At 38.6% G+C, this 21,672-nt stretch overlaps 1 protein-coding gene across 7 annotated transcripts in view; it reads left to right on the plus strand.

The window, feature by feature from the left end:
- The first annotated feature begins 3,685 nt into the window (after positions 1 to 3,685).
- ADGRB3 (adhesion G protein-coupled receptor B3) overlaps positions 3,686 to 21,672 on the plus strand; it is a 792,372-nt gene continuing 774,385 nt past the window's right edge. For 3 of the 7 annotated variants that reach the window (XM_049895022.1, XM_049895052.1, XM_049895062.1), the window contains exons 1-3: positions 4,046 to 4,955; positions 6,358 to 6,524; positions 7,610 to 8,381. In XM_049895022.1, coding sequence (XP_049750979.1) covers positions 7,625 to 8,381 — 757 coding nt within the window. In that variant the 5' untranslated portion in view covers positions 4,046 to 4,955; positions 6,358 to 6,524; positions 7,610 to 7,624. Of the gene's footprint in view, positions 3,778 to 4,045; positions 4,956 to 6,357; positions 6,525 to 7,609; positions 8,382 to 21,672 lie in introns of those variants that run through there. The other 4 variants (XM_049895042.1, XM_049895034.1, XM_049895029.1 and 1 more) reach the window with 4 other exon arrangements.

Consider the following 21,672-nt stretch of genomic DNA (forward strand, 5'->3'; position numbering starts at 1 on the left):
CCTGGAGGACATCATGCTTGGTAAAGCAGATGGTCAGCGGAAAAGAGGAAGCTGCTCAATGAGATGGATTGACTCAGTGGCTGCAACAATGGATTTAAGCATAACAACGATTGTGAAGATGGTGCAGGACTTGGCAGTGTTTCCTTCTGTTCTACATAGGGTTGCTATGAGTCAGAACTGACCTGATGGCACATACCAACAACATTTGTGGCATTTCCTGAGGGTCACAAATGAATCCTTGGGGTAAGGTAGCCAAAAACTTTTGTCACTTTGATTTTTTGTGTCATTATATAGGGAAATAACGATAACAACTAAGATGTGATGCAAGCAGGCTCAATGAACTTTTAAATAATTCTGGCTATGAGTACCAAGAACTAACCGCAGATAACCACCCTATCTCATCTGCCTTTACCCTACTCTGTCCTTTTATTTTCTAGCATATTTGTCATGTATTTTCTATTCTGGGGTGTCCAAGTTGAAAATGGCCAAATGGTTTTTAAATAGAGGCTACAGGGAATTCAGCTTGGTTTCTAAGAGACCTTATTATTAAATAATAATACTAAGTAGTAGAAGTAGTTTCAGTTAATAGTAAATATGCTAATTTCAAGCATAAGGTAAGTACTCATAACAATGTAATCTTGTAATATTTTGATCTTTTTATTAACACAGAATATATTAAAGCATTTCTTGATTATAGCAAATAATAAGATAATTAAGATTCATATCTCCAAAGATGTTACTAATTATGGAATTAGTGGTTTCCAAAAGACTTTTTTTTGCATGTATTCTAGACAAGTATTAGAAAATTGGAGCATATTGAACAAGGAATAATCTATAAATCTATTTGTGATTCTTAAAGTCTTGCTGAAGAAGACAATTTACAAGAATTAGGATGTGTATATACATACAGAGAGAGGAAGAGAGAGAGAACACTTTCTAAAATTGAGTAAACATACGCTAAGGACATGTTATTTGAGTCTGGAAAATATGCAGGTGATACGGAATTGAAAGCAATGATGCCGGAGTATGGGGTTATTCTCAAAGACAGAAGGACTAAAAAGCAAAAGAAGAAAAAGAGATATACTTATAAAATTACACTTAGAAACCTCATTTCTCTGAAGCAATCTTAATAAAATGTATAAATAATGGGTTAAAAAATCTGAAACAAATTAACCTTACATATCTGGGTCAACCTATATTTTGATGTGTTAACACTGATTTCTAAATAACCGTTTTGAAATTGTCAAGAAAACGTAAGTGACAATGACTTTATACAATTAATTGTCAGGTTTAGAGTGATAATACTACGATTTATCAAAGAGAAATATAAAGCAATGTAGTGAAACCACCCTCATGTTATTTTAACTTGAGTTTTTTTTTCTATTTTACTTATCAATAAATTTAAGAAGAGGCAGGTGAGTTGATCAAATCTCCCAGATACTAGTGTAACAACTGAAATGCATATGTGCATATATTATATATGCATATACGTAAATGTTTATCTATACGCATGTATATGCAATTTATATATGTAAACATGGGTATATGTGTGCACACATATATACATATACACACATATGCAGACACATACACAGAGCCTTGTGAAAGAGGCCAGTGAAGGCCAGTAATCATAATATGAAATGGTGCCTTAAAAATACATTGAAGCATAAAAAATGCGCCACTCTGGGGGGGGGAAGGGCACAGAGAGCCTAGGTTATGTAAACCGCTGCTCCCTTTCTGTCATTGGGTTAATTAGGTCAGCATTGCTTTCACCTGAAATATAGTTCAGACACTACACAAGGTGGTTCCTCCTTGGTTTGCCTTCGGATTGTGCTGTTGTCAGGGTCCACAGCCCAGATTCTCCATATACGGTTCTTTTTGTGATTCTTGATTATGACCCCCTGAGGAAGTCAGGCCAGCCTGGGGTTACTGGAGACTGTGTCTTGCTTGGCATATTTATCATCCACAAATCATCTGCTATAAATATACCTCAGCAGGATCATCATCAGGCCAGCTCAGTAGCCTGCAATTTATGAAGGTTATGGGAAACAGTGTGAAGGGTGAAGTGCTTTATTAAGGGTGGCTTTCTTCTCTGATCCAGTCCTTCATTCTACTTGAATATAAATGACCTGGGAGGGAGTGCTCCTTTCCATTAGGATTAAGGCTTTATAAATTGCTCCTTTTGGCTGTTATTCTTATGTCACTGTATCATGAATTTAAGAATTTCTAAGAAATATTAAGACCACAGTGGTGAAAGACAATGTTCAAATCACTGCAGAAAAAACAGAAGCATATCTAATCTCAGATTGTTTCCTCTCCTTTTTATGTACAAATCACGTAAAACATTCTCTTTTTCCCCCCTTGGTTTTATATCTGTCATTAATATCTTTATTTTTGCTTTGGTTCAAAGAACAGAACTGACCAAAATGTCAACAAATGTCATAATTGCAACCTCTGCTGAAGTTGGAATAAATGAAATGTTTTTCTGTTTTGCATTACTGAATGTTGTTTTTCAAAGAAACTGCGTTTGCCTAAGCAGCAGTGCTTTGGATTATGCCCTGAACATAAACCTTATTTTCTTTTCACATTCTCTCAAATGAATAAAAAATCTTGTAATGAAGCAAAAATGACACAAAACCAAAACACCACCCAGGCTGCTCTCTCAGGCAGTGATTTGTTCTTGAGAATATGGTTAAAGCCTGCTGAATGGGGAATGATTAACTGTTTCCCTTACAGGATGTTATTCCAAACACTTGTCTTAGAAGAGAAAGCCTTGAAGGGGGTGACCTTATTAATATGTATTAAGGAGTAAAGGGCCAATTTTAATATTTCAAACAACTCTGGTGAATAAAAGATCATCTGTACCTTCATGTTTTCACTATAATTCTCTTTTAAAATGGTGTTCTTGGCTATCCAATCGCCCCAGGGGAAAGGAACGGGAGGAAGAAAAAAAGGCAGAAAGAGCAAAAAGAGGAAATGATGGAAAATTGCTTTATTCAACTCCACCTGCCGCTCAAGCAACTCACCCTTTAGAAGACTTCCACACTTTATATGAATTACCCGTTAGGGTCTCCTCCCACCACATCACTGCACTGTTTTAGCACTTGTCTTGCAAACCACCAACTGCGTTTACAAGTAGAGACATAACCCAGAGGCGAATGACCTTTTTGCAGCATGTATCTGAGGCTAGTTCATCAAATACTTATTCAGCCCACTGCTCAGGAGGCAAAATTAAAAAAAAAAAAAAAAATTAAAATAAAATAAAGAGGAGAAGGGTGAAAAATTATCTTTTTTTTTTCCTACTAAGTCCAGAATCTGGTAGCTTCTCTTCCTTTTCCTCGTTTCTTACCACCCTCATCCTAAAACCTGTTACTAGGGAAACTTGAAAAAAAGAAATCAGATACATTAAAAAAAAAAAAGTTCAGACATCACAACCACGATCCCATTGCCATGCAGAAAGCAATGCAAGATGCCCAACCTCGGTCGCTGCACCGCGGTCCTGACAAAGCCTGTATCTAGCCAGAACAAATAAGATGTTAATTGCGACCTTGCTGAAAAAAACTATTGTTCCACCCGGAGACGCGCAGCACTTCGACCGCTGAGTTCTGCCGCCTCCGCAGCGGACTGAAGCAATTCCTCTGAATCCCGGTGTTGAAATGACAGCTGCGACAGGTCCGTGCTGAAAGACACTGAAAGAGAGACGATCAAGTCGTGCATTTACTTCCCACCCCTCAAAGTCGCCTTCCTGTCCTCCGCGCCCCCCTGTCTCGCTTCCCGGTGAGTTTCTCTTACAGTAGGTCGCCGCCAGCCTCAGCGGTGGGAACTGAGGATGCAAAAACCTCCCAGACGTAGAAAAAGCCGCTTTCAGGACGTGCTTGGTTTTGAGTAGCCGTTACGTTCAGGCGCACCGTGGTCCTGGCTGGAGCTCCGCGGACCCCCCTCCCGCACGCTCTCTCCCGCCGCCCTCCCTCCTCTCCCGCCCGCTGTTCCTGTGGCCTTTTCTCACACACACCCGCCCGCGCCCTCAGGAGGCAGGACTCCGGGGAAGGCGCAGCAGCCGCGCCGGGCGCGTCGAGCTTCATTTGGGCCGGCAGCCGGGCGCACAGGCGCTGGCGCGGGACGCTCGGCGCACGGGGACGCGCGCGCCCACGAGCACGCGGGGGACCGGCTGGCGGGCGGGCGCGAGCGGGCGGGCGCACCCCCAGCCGTCGCGCGCGCCCCAGGGAGAGCGAGCGCCGCGCGCCGGCGCGCACTCCCGAGACAGAGCTTTACTATCTCGCTCCCTCTCGCGCCTCCCTCCTTGCTGGGCATTCAAACAGCTTTCCGACATCACCAGCCAAGGATTTTTCTCCCCTTCTCCTTTTTTTTTTTTCCGTCAGTACCTGCGAGGGGGAGGAGGAGGAGGGAGGAAAGCGGAAAAAGGAAAAAGCATAAGCTTGAGCCTTCCGATCCGACCACGAATACTCCTGTAATAAACCCACCGCCCCAACAAATCTGCCTTCGCAGCCGCTGCCGCCGCCGGTCACTTCTCGTCTCAGCGCTTTCTTTGCTTTTGGCTAATCGGTTTGTTGGGGGGTAGATTTTGTAAAACAAATCCTCGCTCTTAAGCCACTTCCATTTTTTTTTTGTTGTTATTTGTTTTCTTAGAGTCTCTCTTCGGGAGGTACCCCCCTTGGTTTGGAGGTTGGATTCAGTTGGATACGGCGCCAGGCTCCGGGATCCTGGGGGCTTTTTTTTCTCCCACCCCTCTCTTGTGATTTTTTTTTTCCCCACGCCTTTTGCTTCTTCTACGTGTGCTTTTTTAAAAATAAACCCTGACTTTTGAAGCCGAGCCGGGGAAAATGGGCAACGGTGATTGGGACCGAAGGGGAGTCTCTCCGTCACTGTTGCTGGGACGCGTGGCTGTGCTGGTGTCTTAGAAGAGCAAGAGCCTCCCGGAGCTTTCGGAGTGGAAGGTAAGGAAGGGGGTCTGGGGGTCACCTTCTCTCTGCCGGGGGTCGCCACAGACGAGCTTTCGGTCTGGCGTTTGGGGGAGGGAGGACGAGGAAAGGAAAGGCTGTTGCTGGCGGATGGAGGGGGCTGCGAGCAAATCCGGCTGTCTGCATTTACTTAAACGCCGCAGTTGAAAAGTTAGAGAAGTATGGTTTTCAAGAGATGTACTGGGTCGGAAAGAACAGGCAGAGAGACCGAGAAAAGCTGGCGGTCGTGTGTGATTGAGGTAGCTTTTTGGGGGGGGGGGGAGTGGGAAGGATTTTAGGTTAACAGAAAATTAAAATAAGGGGAGGCAGTGGATCTTCTATAGGGGAAAAATTTTAGTGGAGTGATGGCGCCGTCTATGTTCGACTGAACTAAAGTGTCACCCGGAAAATCAGTTTTGAGAATAGCTCAACTAAACGCCCCTTTCCTTCTCAGCAGGAGACAAATAAATAAATAAATTCAACCTCCTTGAGACTTCGGTGGCTAACCCTACAGCCACTCCCCTCCCCCACTTTTTTTTTTCTTAAAGAGGGAAATACAGTTGTTTGAACTGGCTCTGCAGTACTGAGGGGGATGGGGGTTTCAGTGATTCCTGTTTGACTGTTTAGAAGAAAATGAGACTCTACACCAAGGCTGATTAGAGATAAAGAGCATTATATTGAGGAAGCTCTCTTGAGCAGGCGTGAAAGTGAAATCAGAGCTATTTCCTCACTCTTCCTAACCCTTGATGAGCACAGCACTGCAGACCTGCACTGTCAGATTAATGGAAGCAAAAGTACCAGATTTCATTAGGAAAAGATATACGACCGCTTTTTGAGTTACCGATTATAAAATGAAGCCCCTTTCAGGGATGGAATTCCTAATTTAGACACTTATTGTCACATTGGCTTTCAACGCCTACACTATCCTGAAGAATACTGCGCAGACCTGCATTGCCTGCAAAGTGCTACAGCAAAAAAAAGGAAATTGTTTCCAAAATTTCCTCCAACTTTCCTTGTTTTTTTAACCTTTAAATGCTCATTGAGTTTGTTTTCTCAAGAATAAGATGAATTATTCATTGAGCTGTATGCTTGAGATCAGAGAGCACTGTTTTGATAGTCCCAGCAGTTGCTGATGTTATTTTAAGTTGCTGCTTTATAGAGATTCAGAGTTGGGGCTGTTTTTGCCAACATCAAGACCAGAATTTGAATTATCATCTCGAAAATGCAGATCTATCTTCAGGGACTTTGGACACTGGATTCCGTGTGCATGTGTTGGTGTGTGTTATGCAACGGGAAGGAAAAGGGTTTTTTTTTTTTTTTTAATCCTCTAGTTCAGAAGCCCCAGGCAAAGAGATGAAAACTCTTAACTATGTGTCTGTATGTCTGTCTCTGTTTACAGAACAGTGGAAGAGACTGCAGCCTAAAGACTTTTAAAATTAACTCGGTATCACTTTCCTCAGCTCAAAGGCTAAACAAAAAAGCAGTGTCATTTATTCTAAGAAATAACTTCTTAAAGGTTAAAGCAGAAAAAAAATTCGAGTTATTTTTGGATAACAACTTACAGAGGTAAATATAACTAAAGGATTACTTTATTATGCAAGGCCAGGGTTAAAGAAAAAAGAAAAGAAGAGGAGCTTTGGAACTGTGTTGGAAAGGGAGCAATTCAATAATTGAAATCCACTAGAAAAGAAAATGCTAATATGTGTTATCTACCGTGTGTAAATCTTAAATTACAGTAGATAACTCCAGATAAAATAACACTAATTAAAAAAAAATTAAAAACTGAAGCCAGCTCAATTACTGCAGTTCTGGGATTTTTCACTAGTATCGCCTTTTGGATAAAGATACTAAAACAGTGATCCACTTTATGCATCCCAAGAGAGCATGTCACATTGAAATGACTACCTTAAATCCTGATTCTCAATGGCGATGTTGAACAACAAGTCTTAGCTATGTCGCTAGTGATCTAAGTCCTTTCCCAGGTGGTAGTTTTTAAATTCTGTTAACCCACAGGAATGCCCGTGTTTTTGTACAGGAGTTTTCCCATCGATATACATGGTGGCCCCTGCAAAGGCAATTAGGGGCATTTGGGAGATGATGTTCCATGTGCAACAAATTATAATCTGTGCTTTTAAAATCGTGGCTATCATTTATCATAATTGCTTTTCACATTTTAGAGAAAAGAAATAATGTCATGACAGCTGTTCCCAGATTATCAGATTAGATTTTGTGTCATGATGTTTACTGCAGACAGAAGACTGAGGGAGAGAAAAGGCTGTATAGGTTGATTAAAAATACCTCAATAATTAACCTGTCGGTTATGGTATAAAACATCCTATATTTTACTCTATTTACACCATAATGCACTTGGAGGGAAGCCTGCTAGATAAGTTAGGGCATTCCTACTAATATTCTATTAAATGTTATTTTTAAATTGAATCTAGAGAATTTGACCATTGTGTATAACCACGTGAGGGCGCTGTTCACACAGCAACGGATAATTTCCCGACGTTATAAAATAAGAATCACCAGCCCTTCTTTTAAAAAGGGTTTTTACTGAAATCTTGAGAACAGCTGGCTGTAATATTGGAAGAAGTTTCTTTTTTCAATGCGCATAGACTTGCATTTTACTTTCGTTGCCATTTTTACAGGCCAAATGACATAGGATGAAGGCTGTTCGTAACCTGCTGATTTATATATTTTCCACCTATCTCCTGGTTATGTTTGGATTTAATGCTGCCCAAGACTTCTGGTGTTCAACTTTGGTGAAGGGAGTCATTTATGGATCGTATTCTGTAAGTGAAATGTTTCCCAAAAACTTTACAAACTGCACTTGGACGCTGGAAAATCCAGATCCAACCAAATATAGTATTTACCTGAAATTTTCCAAAAAGGACCTTAGCTGCTCTAACTTTTCCCTCCTGGCTTATCAGTTTGATCATTTTTCTCATGAAAAAATAAAGGATCTTTTAAGAAAGAATCATTCTATAATGCAACTCTGCAATTCCAAGAATGCTTTTGTTTTTCTACAGTATGATAAAAATTTTATTCAAATACGTCGGGTATTTCCAACTGATTTCCCAGGATTACAGAAAAAAGGGGAAGAAGATCAGAAATCTTTTTTTGAGTTTTTGGTATTGAACAAGGTGAGCCCAAGCCAGTTTGGTTGCCATGTATTATGCACTTGGTTGGAGAGCTGCTTAAAGTCGGAAAATGGGAGAACAGAATCATGTGGGATCATGTATACAAAGTGCACCTGTCCTCAGCATTTGGGAGAGTGGGGGATCGACGATCAGTCGCTGGTTTTGTTAAATAACGTGGTGTTACCCCTGAATGAGCAGACCGAGGGCTGCCTGACCCAAGAGCTGCAAACCACCCAGGTCTGCAATCTTACCAGGGAGGCCAAGCGACCGCCCAAAGAAGGTGAGTGCCCAAAGGAGAGGGGGAGATCAATTCTGGGAAGGGGGGGAGGAGATGAGTGTGGGGCATGGAGGTAAAATGTGCTGTTTTGACACATGGGCCTAATGGTTGCTCCATTGCTTTGCCATCTTTGGATTCCTTTTTTGGTGATCTTTACTGGTAAAGAAAGGTCTCTTACACTAGTTTGAGGGTTCAAGATTTTAGAAATGGTACGATGAGGACGGTAATAGCCTAGCAGCATGTCCTGGAAATGCAGATGGCATATTCAGGAGAAAAAGAGATGCAGAAACGTGGCTGCCGGCTTGGGCTGTGGAGGTAGGGAGGAGAGGGAGGGGTGCCTTTATTCAGGCTGCAGCCCCTGGAGCGGACCTACACTCGCAAACTTACATATACACACTGCTGAGAAATGAGTTTGTAGACTTCTCTCTGCTCCTTTCCAGCCCTTGATCCTCTTTACCTCCCTTTGCCCCTTCTACCTCTTTCCCTCTCTCCCTCCCTCCCTCCCTTCCTTTCACAATTCCCCCCTCCTCCCCACAGCGGATTTGAACTTGGGCAACCCCACTAAAAGGTGCCACAAACTCAAGAGCAAGCCCCTTTGGCTCCAACTGACTTCCTGACACATGAATACAAGACCAGGCCTCACCTCACCCCCCCTCCCCCCCAGGCCCGGGATTTTATTTCAGATCCTCTAGCTCTTTGGTGGGTCAGCAGAACCCCACATGGGACCCAACTGGAAGCGCAAACTCTCGTGGTCTGCATTGGCTGTGAAGCCACGTGCCGGCAGGAGAGGGGGCCCCAGAATGAAAACGCAGACTTTGATTTGACTTCCTTTGTGGGATCACGTTAATGAGACTGTGGTTGCCGCGTGTGCTTAAAAGCAGATCCTGTAGGACTCGATTTGCCTCTTGCAAGTGGTTTTTGCGCTCACTTCTTGGTCCTCTGTTGATATACACGAAGAGGGAGCCTGTCAGAGATGAGCTAGATCGAAAAAAACAGTGCAACGGAAATGCGGAGGAAAAGACGGAAAGTGCAGGAGTGATTTATAGCTTTCCGCCCAATCCCCAGTGGGGGAGCTGCTACCAGAGGATTTAAGATTGTGGATTAGGTTTAATAATGCAAGAAAGCATGACATACTTTGAGAAAATGACATTCCTGTTTGGGAGGTTAATGGATGTGTTTCATTGGTGTGAGGAGAGGGCCGATACATACTCCTCCTCGCTCCCCAACGCTGCAACCAGGGAATGTGTTGATTTTTATGCAGGAAATGTTTTCTGATCGCCACAAAGATCCCTGTCTGTGGAAAGGGACAGCCAAGCTCCAGTCCCTCATTCCTCCTCCCTCCCCCAACAGAAGTTGTCTTTGTGACCAATATAAAATTGACACGTTGTTGGAGAATTTTCTTTAAGGGTAGCCAGAGCTTTGTAAAGGGAGGAAGGGGTGGGGGGAGAGAAGGACTTAACTAGCTTAATGCTATTTCTCTGCTGGGTGCAATTTGGGCAGGGAATTATGGAGGAGCCCTGGTACAAGGGGAAAAGATAGGTTAGAAAATAAGTGCAGACTAATGGCAATACAGGAGGGGTGAAAACCCTTACTATCACTACAGGTCAGCCTTTCACCAACAGCTGTGATTGAAGAAAACAAAGTGGTTTTAAATTACAGGAGTTCTTTTCTCTAGTAAAAATCCCAGAGAAGCACTTGCAACTGCAGGGATGGTATTTAACACCATTTAGAACTAATTAGTATCCCCTAGAATAAGAAGCTACAGTACACACAGAAAATGTAATCTTAACCCAGCCCAGTGCCATCACAGACTAGCTAATAAGACAGTTAACACCAGAAACTAGTTTTTGCTTGTTTAAATACTATCTAGAAAATACATTTCTTCAGTGGTTAAAATTCTGCCATCAAATTGTCTGTTGACGATAGTGGAAAGTGAATCCATTTTCATAACCCTTTGCTGTGAATGGTAGCAAATGACAAAAACAAAGTTGCTGTGTCCACATTAAACATGATTTTCAAAGATGTTCCTGGTCATAGTCGTGAGATGTGGGATAGGACAGTGCTGGGATTTATGGAAGCTGTAAAAGACTGTCATTTTTTGGTAAATGAATAAAAAATATTTTTATACATTAGATGTATAAATCAAGCAAGGGAATTTATATTTTTGTGACTGATTAGCTGAAAAAATGAGGAAGGAATACTTCTATAGGCAAAGAAGTTATATTAAAATTATTAAGATGTTAATAAGGCTGATCTAGGATAAGTTTATGCAATATGGGAACAGATCTAGGCTGTATCAGCAAAATTTCACGGCCTGTATTCTCTGTATTCTGAATATATGCCCTTTGTTTAGGTACTTTGAGTCAGAAAGGTAAGAATAAGTAATTCCTGGTGACATAATGTAGCTGATGCATTTTATAAGTAATTGTCATAAAATGTATATAACACTCTTTACAACTTTCAAAGAAGACCTTTTGTGCTATGTTGCATTGTAGGAAAGAAATATGACAATCTACATTCTCTTAGTCAGGTTTACTCAAAGTGTATTAAATCTTAAATATTGGACATAAATGATAGATGATACCTTAGGAAAGAATTATTTAATGCTGTTTCAAATGAACTATCATATAATAATATGCATAGGGCTTGGGGTTCATAATTACATATAGGTTTTGCTACTCATGACTAATTTTATTCCACTTTTTATGGTAGCATGTAATGCCATGCTTTAAAGTGACTTTTAAAAAATTCCACTTACATTACTTGATGAATTCTATTTCCTATGGAAAAGTACTCACAATATCCTATAAGTGATCAAGGGAATAAATCCAAGGTTACTCTCCACAGTTATTGGGTCCCATTTTCTTCACTGGAATAAGTACTGAAAGCCTCAAGTAGAAATGTTTTTCACATGAATTGCATCATAGAACTGACATAAATTTGACAAAATAGAAATCCTATACTTAGTAGATGCAATTCCAGATTGTTTTGTGTAACACTGTTATGATGGCAAAGGTATATCAAATGTTGAATATTGTGAATGTGCCCATTGAGATTACAAAATCATATTCATTTAGTATTTGTGAAAACATCAGGCTCCCAGGAATGGAATGTTTATTTTAAGATAGGAATCCTGCTGGAAAGTTCTTTAATAATACATTCACGCACCGAAGAATTTCATAACCAGAAAACAGCAAGAAGAAAACTATCGCTATAGTGACAGCACCAACAATGACAAGTGTAATCTCGAATATGTGATCAAAGGAAGTTATTGGATTGATGCTTCGTTAAAGAATTAAAACTTTAGTCCATTTAAGTATCTTTTTATTGAAAATTATATTTTATATATTTAGGGTGTCATGTGATTATAGAGCCTTAGTTGTCCTTACACCCGCTATTTCACAATGTGAAATTGTAAAAAAACAAGTAAATGAACACGATAAAGCCTTTTAGAAAATACAGGCAGTTATTTAAGCAAAACAAAACATAAAAACTCTCTATGTGGGTGAGTGTAACTATTTTTGAAGGAAACTCAATATTCCTGTTTACCGGATTTTCAAATATGACAGATCTAGAGAGAGACTGGCATTTATTCAGGAGGTCATCTTCAGTTTTCCTGGGGTCTTTACTATATAGGACCCTTTTACCAAAGATGATTTTGGACTATACATTTAAGATATAAAATGTGATACAAGATCTTATTTCTTACCATTTCATTTATAATAAATAATGAAAAGTTTAGACAGAAAAATTCCACACCAGGATATCTAAATCACTTAATAAGCCTTAATAGAACCTTTGTTCCTTACTAACATCAATGGCCCTACTTATGTGAAGGAAAATTGCTACCCCTGTATAAAAAAAAACAAAACCCTGTATAGAATCCAGGAAATCTGAACACACACACTCACTTGTCTTTCTACTCTGCCTCTGCTAATTCTTGAATTCTGCCACCCAAGGGAATACTCACCATGTGCCTGTTTAAACTTTAGCCATGTTTGTGTACATCTACAGATTTTTAGGCATACAGTTGGCAGTCTAGAGCAGTTTCTGCTCTAGCAGTTTAACTGTACCCAGTTCTTTCTAAGTGTGCTCTTTTTGCCCTCACATTACTTTTTTAGCCACCTCTCGTCCTCCTCTGTACATTCCTGTCTTACTGCTTTTGTTAATGACTGCCATGATCCCATACTCTTTATCGGAATGTAGGAGGGAATACTGGGTCTGTTGTTCTTTGATGAAACAGAGCTGACAGTTTGCTCCACCCCTTTGCTTAGTCCCATACCCCTTTGCACACATTGTATTCTGTTCTAGCATTTATTATATTGGACTTTTTACATTTCTGCCTCCTTCCACTAGACTTGGAACTCTTCAGAAATAAAGTCTGGTTCTTTAAAGTGACTAACACAGTCTAAACAGGCTTCAGTAAATATTGGTTGAGATAAAGCTTAAATGACCAAAAAAAAAAAAAGTCATTAGGAAGGATCAGAATAAATTAATTATAATCAATAGAGTAAAAATACATCACTTTGGGAAAGCAGCCATCTTATTACTTTTTTTTTAGGGGAAGATGGCTACCATTTATATAATTTCTGATTTCATCAATATATTATTTATGCCAGTTCCAGGTTTTAAAGTGTTACTTAATAAAATGTTTAAAACAACAAGAAGAATGGATTCATTAAGAAATATCCTTAATTTCATATATAGTTATTTCAAAAATTTAATGATTTATATAATTTGATATACATGGCTCTCTAGAAAACTTGCCAGTTTCTCTGTTTAATTCTTCATTTCTCTCTACGTTTCTCGTTTCTGGCCCTGTCATTGCTTCTTCAGTAATGACACTTCCAAAATCCTCTCTTCCCCAGTTTGAAAACAAATATATTCAATCTCTTTCCATGAAAGAGAAAAATGCATCATATTTCCATGCCAAGTCCAGTGCTTTTCTTATTCATCCTTAGTTATGATCTATAAATGTAGTAATAATGATAGAATATTACTAAAATTGTAGATTTGGGCAAGTAAAACACCATAATTTTTCCTTTTATCATTTAGGACAATTTAGGAAGTAGCTTGTATATGTAGTATTTAATAAAGCAAAACTCAATTACATGATAACATTTTTTGTAAATAATGAAAATATTAAGAGGACCGTGAAAGTCTAAGTTACATGTACATATGTGTGTGTGCATTGTGGCATGCATGCACACATGTGCCAGGATGTGTGTCGTGGCAGGTTTTTATGATAGCTGTAGATAAACGTGCTATAGATTAGTTTTATTCTGACATTGACATGGGAATTTGATTTCACTTGGAATCCCACTTCAAGCATGCCTTTATTTATTCTATTTCCTAATAGAAATGATTTTTTCATTGAAAAAAACTTTTTTTTTTTGAGATAGCTACTTTTATAAAGCATAGTTTTCTTTAGGCTCAATCTAATATATACATATTAGGAGAGTCATCCAGCTTCAGAATCAGAAATAAACCTTCATTAAAAAATAAGCTTTTCTTATTGTATTTAAAAGATCGTATTCTGGGTTTTAAGATCATGAACCAGAGAAAGCTGAGTTTTAAAATCCTCCTCCTTCCACATAGTAATTGTTACTCTGCATTACTACTTCCCTCTTCTCAGACACATTGCCTCGAGTTGATTCTGACTCATAGTGACCCCATAGCACAGAGTAGAACTGCCCCATAGAGTTTCCAAGGAGCACCTGGCGGATTCGAACTGCCGACCTTTTGGTTAGCAGCCGTAACTCTTAACCACTAGGCCACTAGGGTTTCCCGGATTAGTAATGCTTATAATCTCAGGGTGGAGAACAGGAAATGACATCATGTATGGAAAAAAAAAAAAAAAAACCCTAGTAAAATTAAAAGCTTGAAATATTTTAGTTCTTGTCCTTGTGGAAATTTCTTCCCAATTCAATTAACTAATAAGAAATCAAGAGAGGTATTCAATTTTTCTAGGTGTGTCGTTTCATTGAAACGAAAAATGTGTTTTGGTGTCAGATAGACTTAAGTGACTCAGCCACTTAGTACCACCTTTGGCAAGTGACTGAGTCCTCAGTAAATGTCATTGCCTTTTTCTTTTCCCTCACTATCCCCTCCCAACCTTTTGATGGGTAAAAGCAACTCCATTTAAAATCGATATTGTATTTTATATTCGTATAAAGATTTCTTGTAAAATGTTTAACATTGTTTTTATTGTCTTTTAAATCCATGTACAATAAATACTCCAGACATTAACATGGGAAAAAGTTGACATTAAAAATAATAAATTGAATTTGCATAGTGCTTCATAGTTTTTTGTTGCTTCATTTTGCCCTTTAATAAGCCTTCCGTATATCAGCTCTGGAATCCCTTTTCGTTTTGTTTTGTTGTATTTGGGTTTTTGATAGTTGTTTTTTGGCTGACTGGGGATTGGGGTAGTAAAGAGAAGAAATGGCTTTAATAACTGTGTGATAGTACAGGGGAGCTTGGTGGGTCTGCAGAGTTTTGAGAACCATTAGGAACTTTACACTAATGGTGCAAGTGTGTGGTATATGTTGTGTGAAGAAAGGTATAATGTCATTGGTTTAAAAACAGTTTTTTCTCTGGTGTGTTCATTATTACAAACATCTATTATTTAGTGATTGACAGCTTACTGAGTACTCGGCCTGGGTGGTGAAGTTTTTTGCATAGAGTCCCTTTCTTAATGAATGTAAATATGGGGAGCAGTGGTGGGAATTTGAGTTAGAAATTTTAACAAAGGGTTCCATTGATTTTTAGGTATGTAAAAAAAAAAAAAATTTTTTTTTTTTTTTTTTTAATGGATGAAGATATAAATAAGCAAAGTAACGTTCAAAGGAAAGAACACTGCTAATAGTGAAGTTGTTTGGTGTATAATAGTGCTCCAGTATTGAGAATCTGCAGGTCCATACTTTAAGCATGGAATACTCTCAAAACCTATGAATTGTAGGTGAAATAAATTCTCACTGCAGCATTTTTCACTAAATTTGAAACTGCAGATAATATTTCTTTGTGAAGCAAGAATTTATTTAAGTATATTCTTTACAGTTACAATGGTTGTGATTCTATGTATTTCTCATTCACTTTACATAAAATCCTTGCATGGTATTTAGTGTATCTGGTTGACTTTACCCAGCCTTTACATTTTATTAATCTACATCAATGTAAAAGATTGTTCTCAAATCAACTCAACTGTTGAAATATCTTTTTATTCGCATTTTTTGGCTGTAAACTATGGAGAATTGATAATAATGATGTAGCTTGTCATTGAATTTATTTGAATTTAGGGCATTTAACACCAAATCATAAGCATTTTGAATATGTTTCTATTTTGTATTAAATGTAGAAAAGATAGCATCTCAATACCTTTGTGTTGGTGGAGGCATGACTAATACATCAAAATAGATCAAGCTAGTGGTGTGTGAGTCACTCCAGGACTGGGAAGCTGTCCTTTGGGTATCATTGCTGATAGACTGCAAAGCCATTTGAGTTAAACAGTTTCAGATATTTTAATCTTTGCTGTATTATGCAAATAAAGTTTCTGTTTTGAGATCTATTTTGAAAAGGAATTATTTTGAAATTCTAGCTCATATTAATCCACTTGGGAAAAAATGACTTTCTTGAAAATTTTTTTCACTGAATTGTGATCAATTATTATAGATCAAAGAGTCCCAAGAGTCTCCCAAAGGCTTACACAGTCACATATTAAAAAAAAAAACAAAAATCTTTTGTTAGTGCTCATTTTAGGGCCCTGCTCATGCAATGGTTAAGTCTTCAACTGCTAATATAAAGGACAAACCCACCAGTGGCTCCAAAGGAGAAAAGACCTGGTGATCTGCTCCCGTAAAGATTACAGCTGAGGGATCCCTATGGGGCATTTCCACTTTGTCACATATAGTTGCTGTAAGTTGAAATCAACTGTATGCCACCCAACAACAGAACTCATTCGAAGGTTCTGATGTTTTCTTAACGCAGGTTAGTTATAAAATGGCATCTATAAGACTCTGTAAGATATTACATGCTCCATATTTGGCTAGCTTTCAACTAACCTCAAGGAATCTTGCTGACATGCAGAGAATGACCTAGTTACATAGCTGCTGAACCCAAACCCAAACCAAGCTCGCTGCCGTTGAGTCAATTCTGACTCATAGCGATCCCATAGGATGGAATAGAACTGCCCCATAGGGTTTCCCAGGAACGACTGGTGGATTCGAACTGTGACCTTTGGGTTAGCAACTGCTAAAGGTTAATAAGTAATGCGTTTCTAGTTTGCACAGGAAGTGCCAAAACCAAACCAAACCCTTTGCCATTGAGTGGAATCTGACTCATAGCGATCCTATAGTGGTATTTTTGTAAGAGCTGCTATGTGAATTTTTTTTTTGTTGTTACTGTAAAAAAATTAGCATAGTGCGATTATGAAAATACCTCATGGGGGGGAGGGAGTGGTTGGCAAGCCAATGAAGAAGTTGCACGTTATTTTTGTAAAATATAGTACAGCTTAGAAAACTGAGCAGGGCTGATCTACTTCTGTCACGTGGGGTTGCTATGAGTCAGAGTCAACCGGAACCTAACAACAGCCTAACAACAACAACATGTTAAAGTAATAAAAATACAAAAAAAAAAATGCTCTCCTGGGTAATTCATATTGGGTTAGTAGTGAGTACACAGTATTCATTTCATATTTCTACTGGTATACTTACCTTTTAGTTGATTAAAAAAAAATTGGTTATCTTTTTTTTCTTATTAATTTCTCTACTTGCATATCTAAATAATAATACTTTGTTCCAAGAAAACACATTTTAGAGAGAAGCTGTCATCTACATATCACTCCTAAGAAAATAAAGAAGTAAAGCATTTAAATAAACGTAAAAAATATTTAGAACAGTATAACAAAAACACTATTAAAAAATTAAAACATTGTAATTCAGGGTATGCTTTCCAGTTTGTAAAGCTCTATCTTTTTTTTTTTTTTTATTACATATATTCATTTGTTTAGTTTGGCCAATGGCTGTATGAGACACATATTCATAGTGCCATGGGGCATGTGCCAATTATGTAGAATACCCTTAATATCGTGGTCTTCCTTTCTCTAAAAATTTTAATACAAAATGTTTCAAATGAAAAGCTGGAGAATTTCAGAGCTATGAAACACTTATTTCAGAATTTCTTACACCCTCTTTTTCTAGAGCACTTGAATCTGAATCATAGATACTCAGATTTGTAAGGGATTTTGGGTTATTATCTAATCCAAAACGTACCTGATTAATGGAATCCCAGTCTGCATACAAATGATGGGAACATTATTTCAGCTGAACATAACTCTTAGAATTTATATTCAGTAACGTCTCTATAATGTAAAACGGGCACGGCTACCTAGGACTGTTTGATAAATCTAACCATTAAAAAAAAAAAAAAAAATTACTTGGTATCCAGAGAGGACAGTAATTAGATCAAAGACTGTACTTTGCTATACTGTTTAATGCAGACTTAAAAAAAAGACAAAAAAAATGTAGACTAGTCTCTACAAATTAAGGCTTCCATTCATTATATTTTTGTTCCATTTGGTATATGTTAAAAAAAAAAGTGGCATTAGCTTCAAAAAGCTATTGTTTTCTATGTATTCTCATTAAATTTAAAGAGCAATGTCTTTCAACTTCAGAGTGTGACCAGATTTACTAAAATGATTTAACAAGGCCTATCTTGGATTTTCATTTTGTTACCATTTACTAGGGAATCTGTGTTTTGGAGAGATACTATTGAGGGTTTTAATGAAGATGCTGCTTGTTTGTCTATTGCATGGACTGCTACTATTAATTCAATATAAGCAATCATGTTATGCTATACTAGGTACCAGGCAAAAGCAACAAAATTTGTATAAAAATTACCTGAAATTTCAATCTTCCCCCCAAAATGACTTTGATTAAAGTTTGATGTTACAACATGTCTGTAAAAAAAAAAAAAAAAATGGCCACAAAGTCAACTCCAGCTCATAGCGTCGCTATAGGACAAAGTAGAACTGCCCCATAGGATTTTCAATAGAAGCAGACTGCAGTGTCTATCTCCCGCAGAGAGAATGGTGGGTTTGAATCACCAGCCTTTTTGGTTAGCCACTAAATGCTGAACTACTGCTCCACCAGGGCTCCTTACAACACCTATAAACCAAACCCAGTGCCGTAGAGTCGATTCTGACTCATAGCGACCCTATAGGACAGAGTAGAACTGTCCCATAGAGTTTCCAAGGAGTGCCTGGTGGATTCGAACTGTCAACTCTTTGGTTAGCAGCTGTAGTACTTAACCACTACGCCACCAGGTTTTCCTACAACACCTATAGGATATTTTAAAACGATAAAAAAGATTGAACTGTCCTAAGTAGGTAGTTGTGCTGGATGTTTTCCATTCTCCCCTTCAGATCCACTTAACCCTCCTCCACTCTCCCTGAGTGGCATCCTTGCCCTTTGACTGCCTGCTGGCTTAGCAAAAGGGGGACCCTGGAAGGAGATTGGAGGGCGGAAGGAGAGTGAGGTCAGGGTGTGGCTCCCTCCTCTTTGGGTTGCTGTGGGTTGGCTGCATCCTCTATTGAAGGTAACAGCTCCTGTCTGGCAGGCTTCCCATGCAGCTATCCCTTTGAGGCTCTGGTGGATCACCCCTCATTCCTTTAGGCCTCCAGGTTGTATCAGTTCCCCACTGTTTTTAGCCCTGGGTACTATATTTTCTTTGGTTTCTCCAACCGTTACCCATGTCTTCATCTCTTCTCAAATTACCATAATTGAGGACACCATCTATTTCTTACTAGGACCCTGACTAACATAGGGATATATAGTTGTGTTTGTGAGGGGATTTCTGATATGAGTTTGGCCTGAAACTTTAAAATTTAGACCGTTCCATTTAATGTGATAAAGGTCTTATGTAGTCATTAGCCCTTTTGCAGATTGGCTTAGAGATCAGCCAAAACACCAAAAACCAAACCCATTGCAAATTCCAACCCATAGCAACCCTATAGGACAGAGTGGAACTGCCCCATAGAGTTTCCAAGGAGCTCCTGGTGGATTCAAACTGCTGACCCTTTGGGTAGCAGTCGTAGCACTTAGCCACTATGCCACCAGGATTTCCAAATCAGCCAAAGTGAGTAATTATTATTATTTAAAGAAGTGAATTAATAAAAATTAAAATCGTCTACTTTCTAGCTTAGTTGACATTATTATTATTTTATATTTAATCCTAACTCAGTACCAGTATGCGTTCATTTTAATAACTAAATTGAGCTTAGGCCCTCCAGGTGTTTTTCTAGATTTATCTATTGGTTTCTTATTGTCGAGCCTGTTTTAAAATTACATTATATGTGTATACCCACACACACACATATATATATGAACCTGGTGGTGCAGTGGTTAAAGTGCTCAGCTGCTAACCAAAAGATCGGTGGTTTGAACCCACCAGCCTCTCCCTGGGAGAAAGATGTGGCAGCCTGCTTCCATAAAGATTTACAACCTTGGAAACCCTGTGGGCCAGTTCTACTCTGTCCTATGGGATTTCTAGGAGTTAGAATTGACTCGATGGCAATGGGTTTAGTCTGGTATGTATGTGTGTGTATATGTAGGTATGTGTGTGTCTGTGTGTGTTTCAGTGTTGATGTGACCCTGTAACATTTGAACTGGCCTAGTATTCCAAAGAAATGTTTGTAAGTTGATAATTAAAAACAAATAACTTCAAGACCCCATATAAAACAAAAAATCCTGATGGATATTTAGTTCTAGTTTTATTTACAATACCAGAGGGATAAAATGAAAATAGGGTTTCGGTTCTAACCCAAGTTTCCCTTTGCCTGTGAATCTCACTATTCTCAAAGCAAAATAAACACACACACATTTTTTTTTTTTTTTTTTTTTTACTTTCTTCGCTCTTTATTCCAAAAAAGGAATCCGGGAATCCAGGTTTCCCTTATAGTTTCATAAAGAAGATTACAGTTATTTTTTTGTTTTGTTTTGACTTTTTCTCTGTTTATCTATTTGTTGCTTTTCACATCATGAAAGGAACCTCAGAGAGGAAAAGAAGTAACTACCCCCCTTCCTCCCCCCAAAAAGGCTACCCTTTTCTTTCTGAACTTCTGTTGAAAGAGCTTAAGATCTTTCTGAAGAAGTAATATATAACACATATTTAGTATATAGTGGGTGCTTTTGGAAATATGTCTTCTTATGTTTGATACTCATAATAATTATAATGTGGAAAATAGGGTACCTTGGGAAGACAAAATCTTTTTAACTTATACAATCTTCCCCTCTAAATCTGGCATACTTCCAAAGATCAGCTTTTGCATGTGGACTGAGAAATTTCAGTTTATTTTGGCCTCCCAGAGAGGTCAGCTTCCTCTGCAGATAGATCACCCTGTGGTCAGCTCTCTTTGGCTGGCCTTGGTTTTTATAACTTAGAGGGCAAACTGTGCATATTTTTTAAGTGGTGCCTGATGAATTAACCAATAACAGTGGCCTTTTCATTTCACAATAGGCTTTACTTTCCAAAATGATAAAGTAAGTAGCTATGGAACACCATCGTTCCACCTGCACAACAAAGAGAATTTTAGTACCTAGCTTGTATTAAAAATCTGCTCTCTTAAAAACACATGGCTTCTTTCTTTTAGTGATTTCCTTAGAATTTTCTGATGGCCATATTTAGGTGTTGAATTGGTTATAAAAGGCATAAATGAATTCTGGTCATAATAAATATCAAGTATGCTTGTCTTCTGAGACCACAGAAACCACAAAAATGAAGCAATGGCAGTTTGGGAACAGGATTGAGGTTGACTCACTAAATTGTAAGAACTGAGTAAGGAGAAAGAAATAAGCAAATGTCATGATGTGAGTTAATAAAACTTTCTTTTTTCTTGGTAGTGGAGCCTTTTTTCTACATAAAAGCCAACATATAAAAGAGATTTTTAAAAATAGAGCTGCTTTGGTTGAAGTGGGCAGGAGGCCTAGAGGACTACCTAATCAGTCTCTCCGAAATTTCTTCCTTCGTTGGTCCCAGAGGCAACTCAGCTTGAAAAACCACTGCAGAACTATAAATCTTGGAGCCTCCATATGAAGCTACATTTTAGAAATTAACCTTAGAAACTTTTCTAACTCTGCATATCTAGTATTTTCAGTACTGTGATCGCTAAGAATATGTAAGAACAGTCATTGTGTTTTTACTTCATTTTGCCCAGAACACAATTCATCATTTGTCTAGGTTGCTGTAGGCCACGTAGTATACTTAATTTGCTTCCATACCCTCTTCCTCCCCACCCAAC

The sequence above is a fragment of the Elephas maximus genome, chromosome 1 (assembly GCF_024166365.1).
Source record: "Elephas maximus indicus isolate mEleMax1 chromosome 1, mEleMax1 primary haplotype, whole genome shotgun sequence".
Classification (NCBI taxonomy): Eukaryota; Metazoa; Chordata; class Mammalia; order Proboscidea; family Elephantidae; genus Elephas; species Elephas maximus.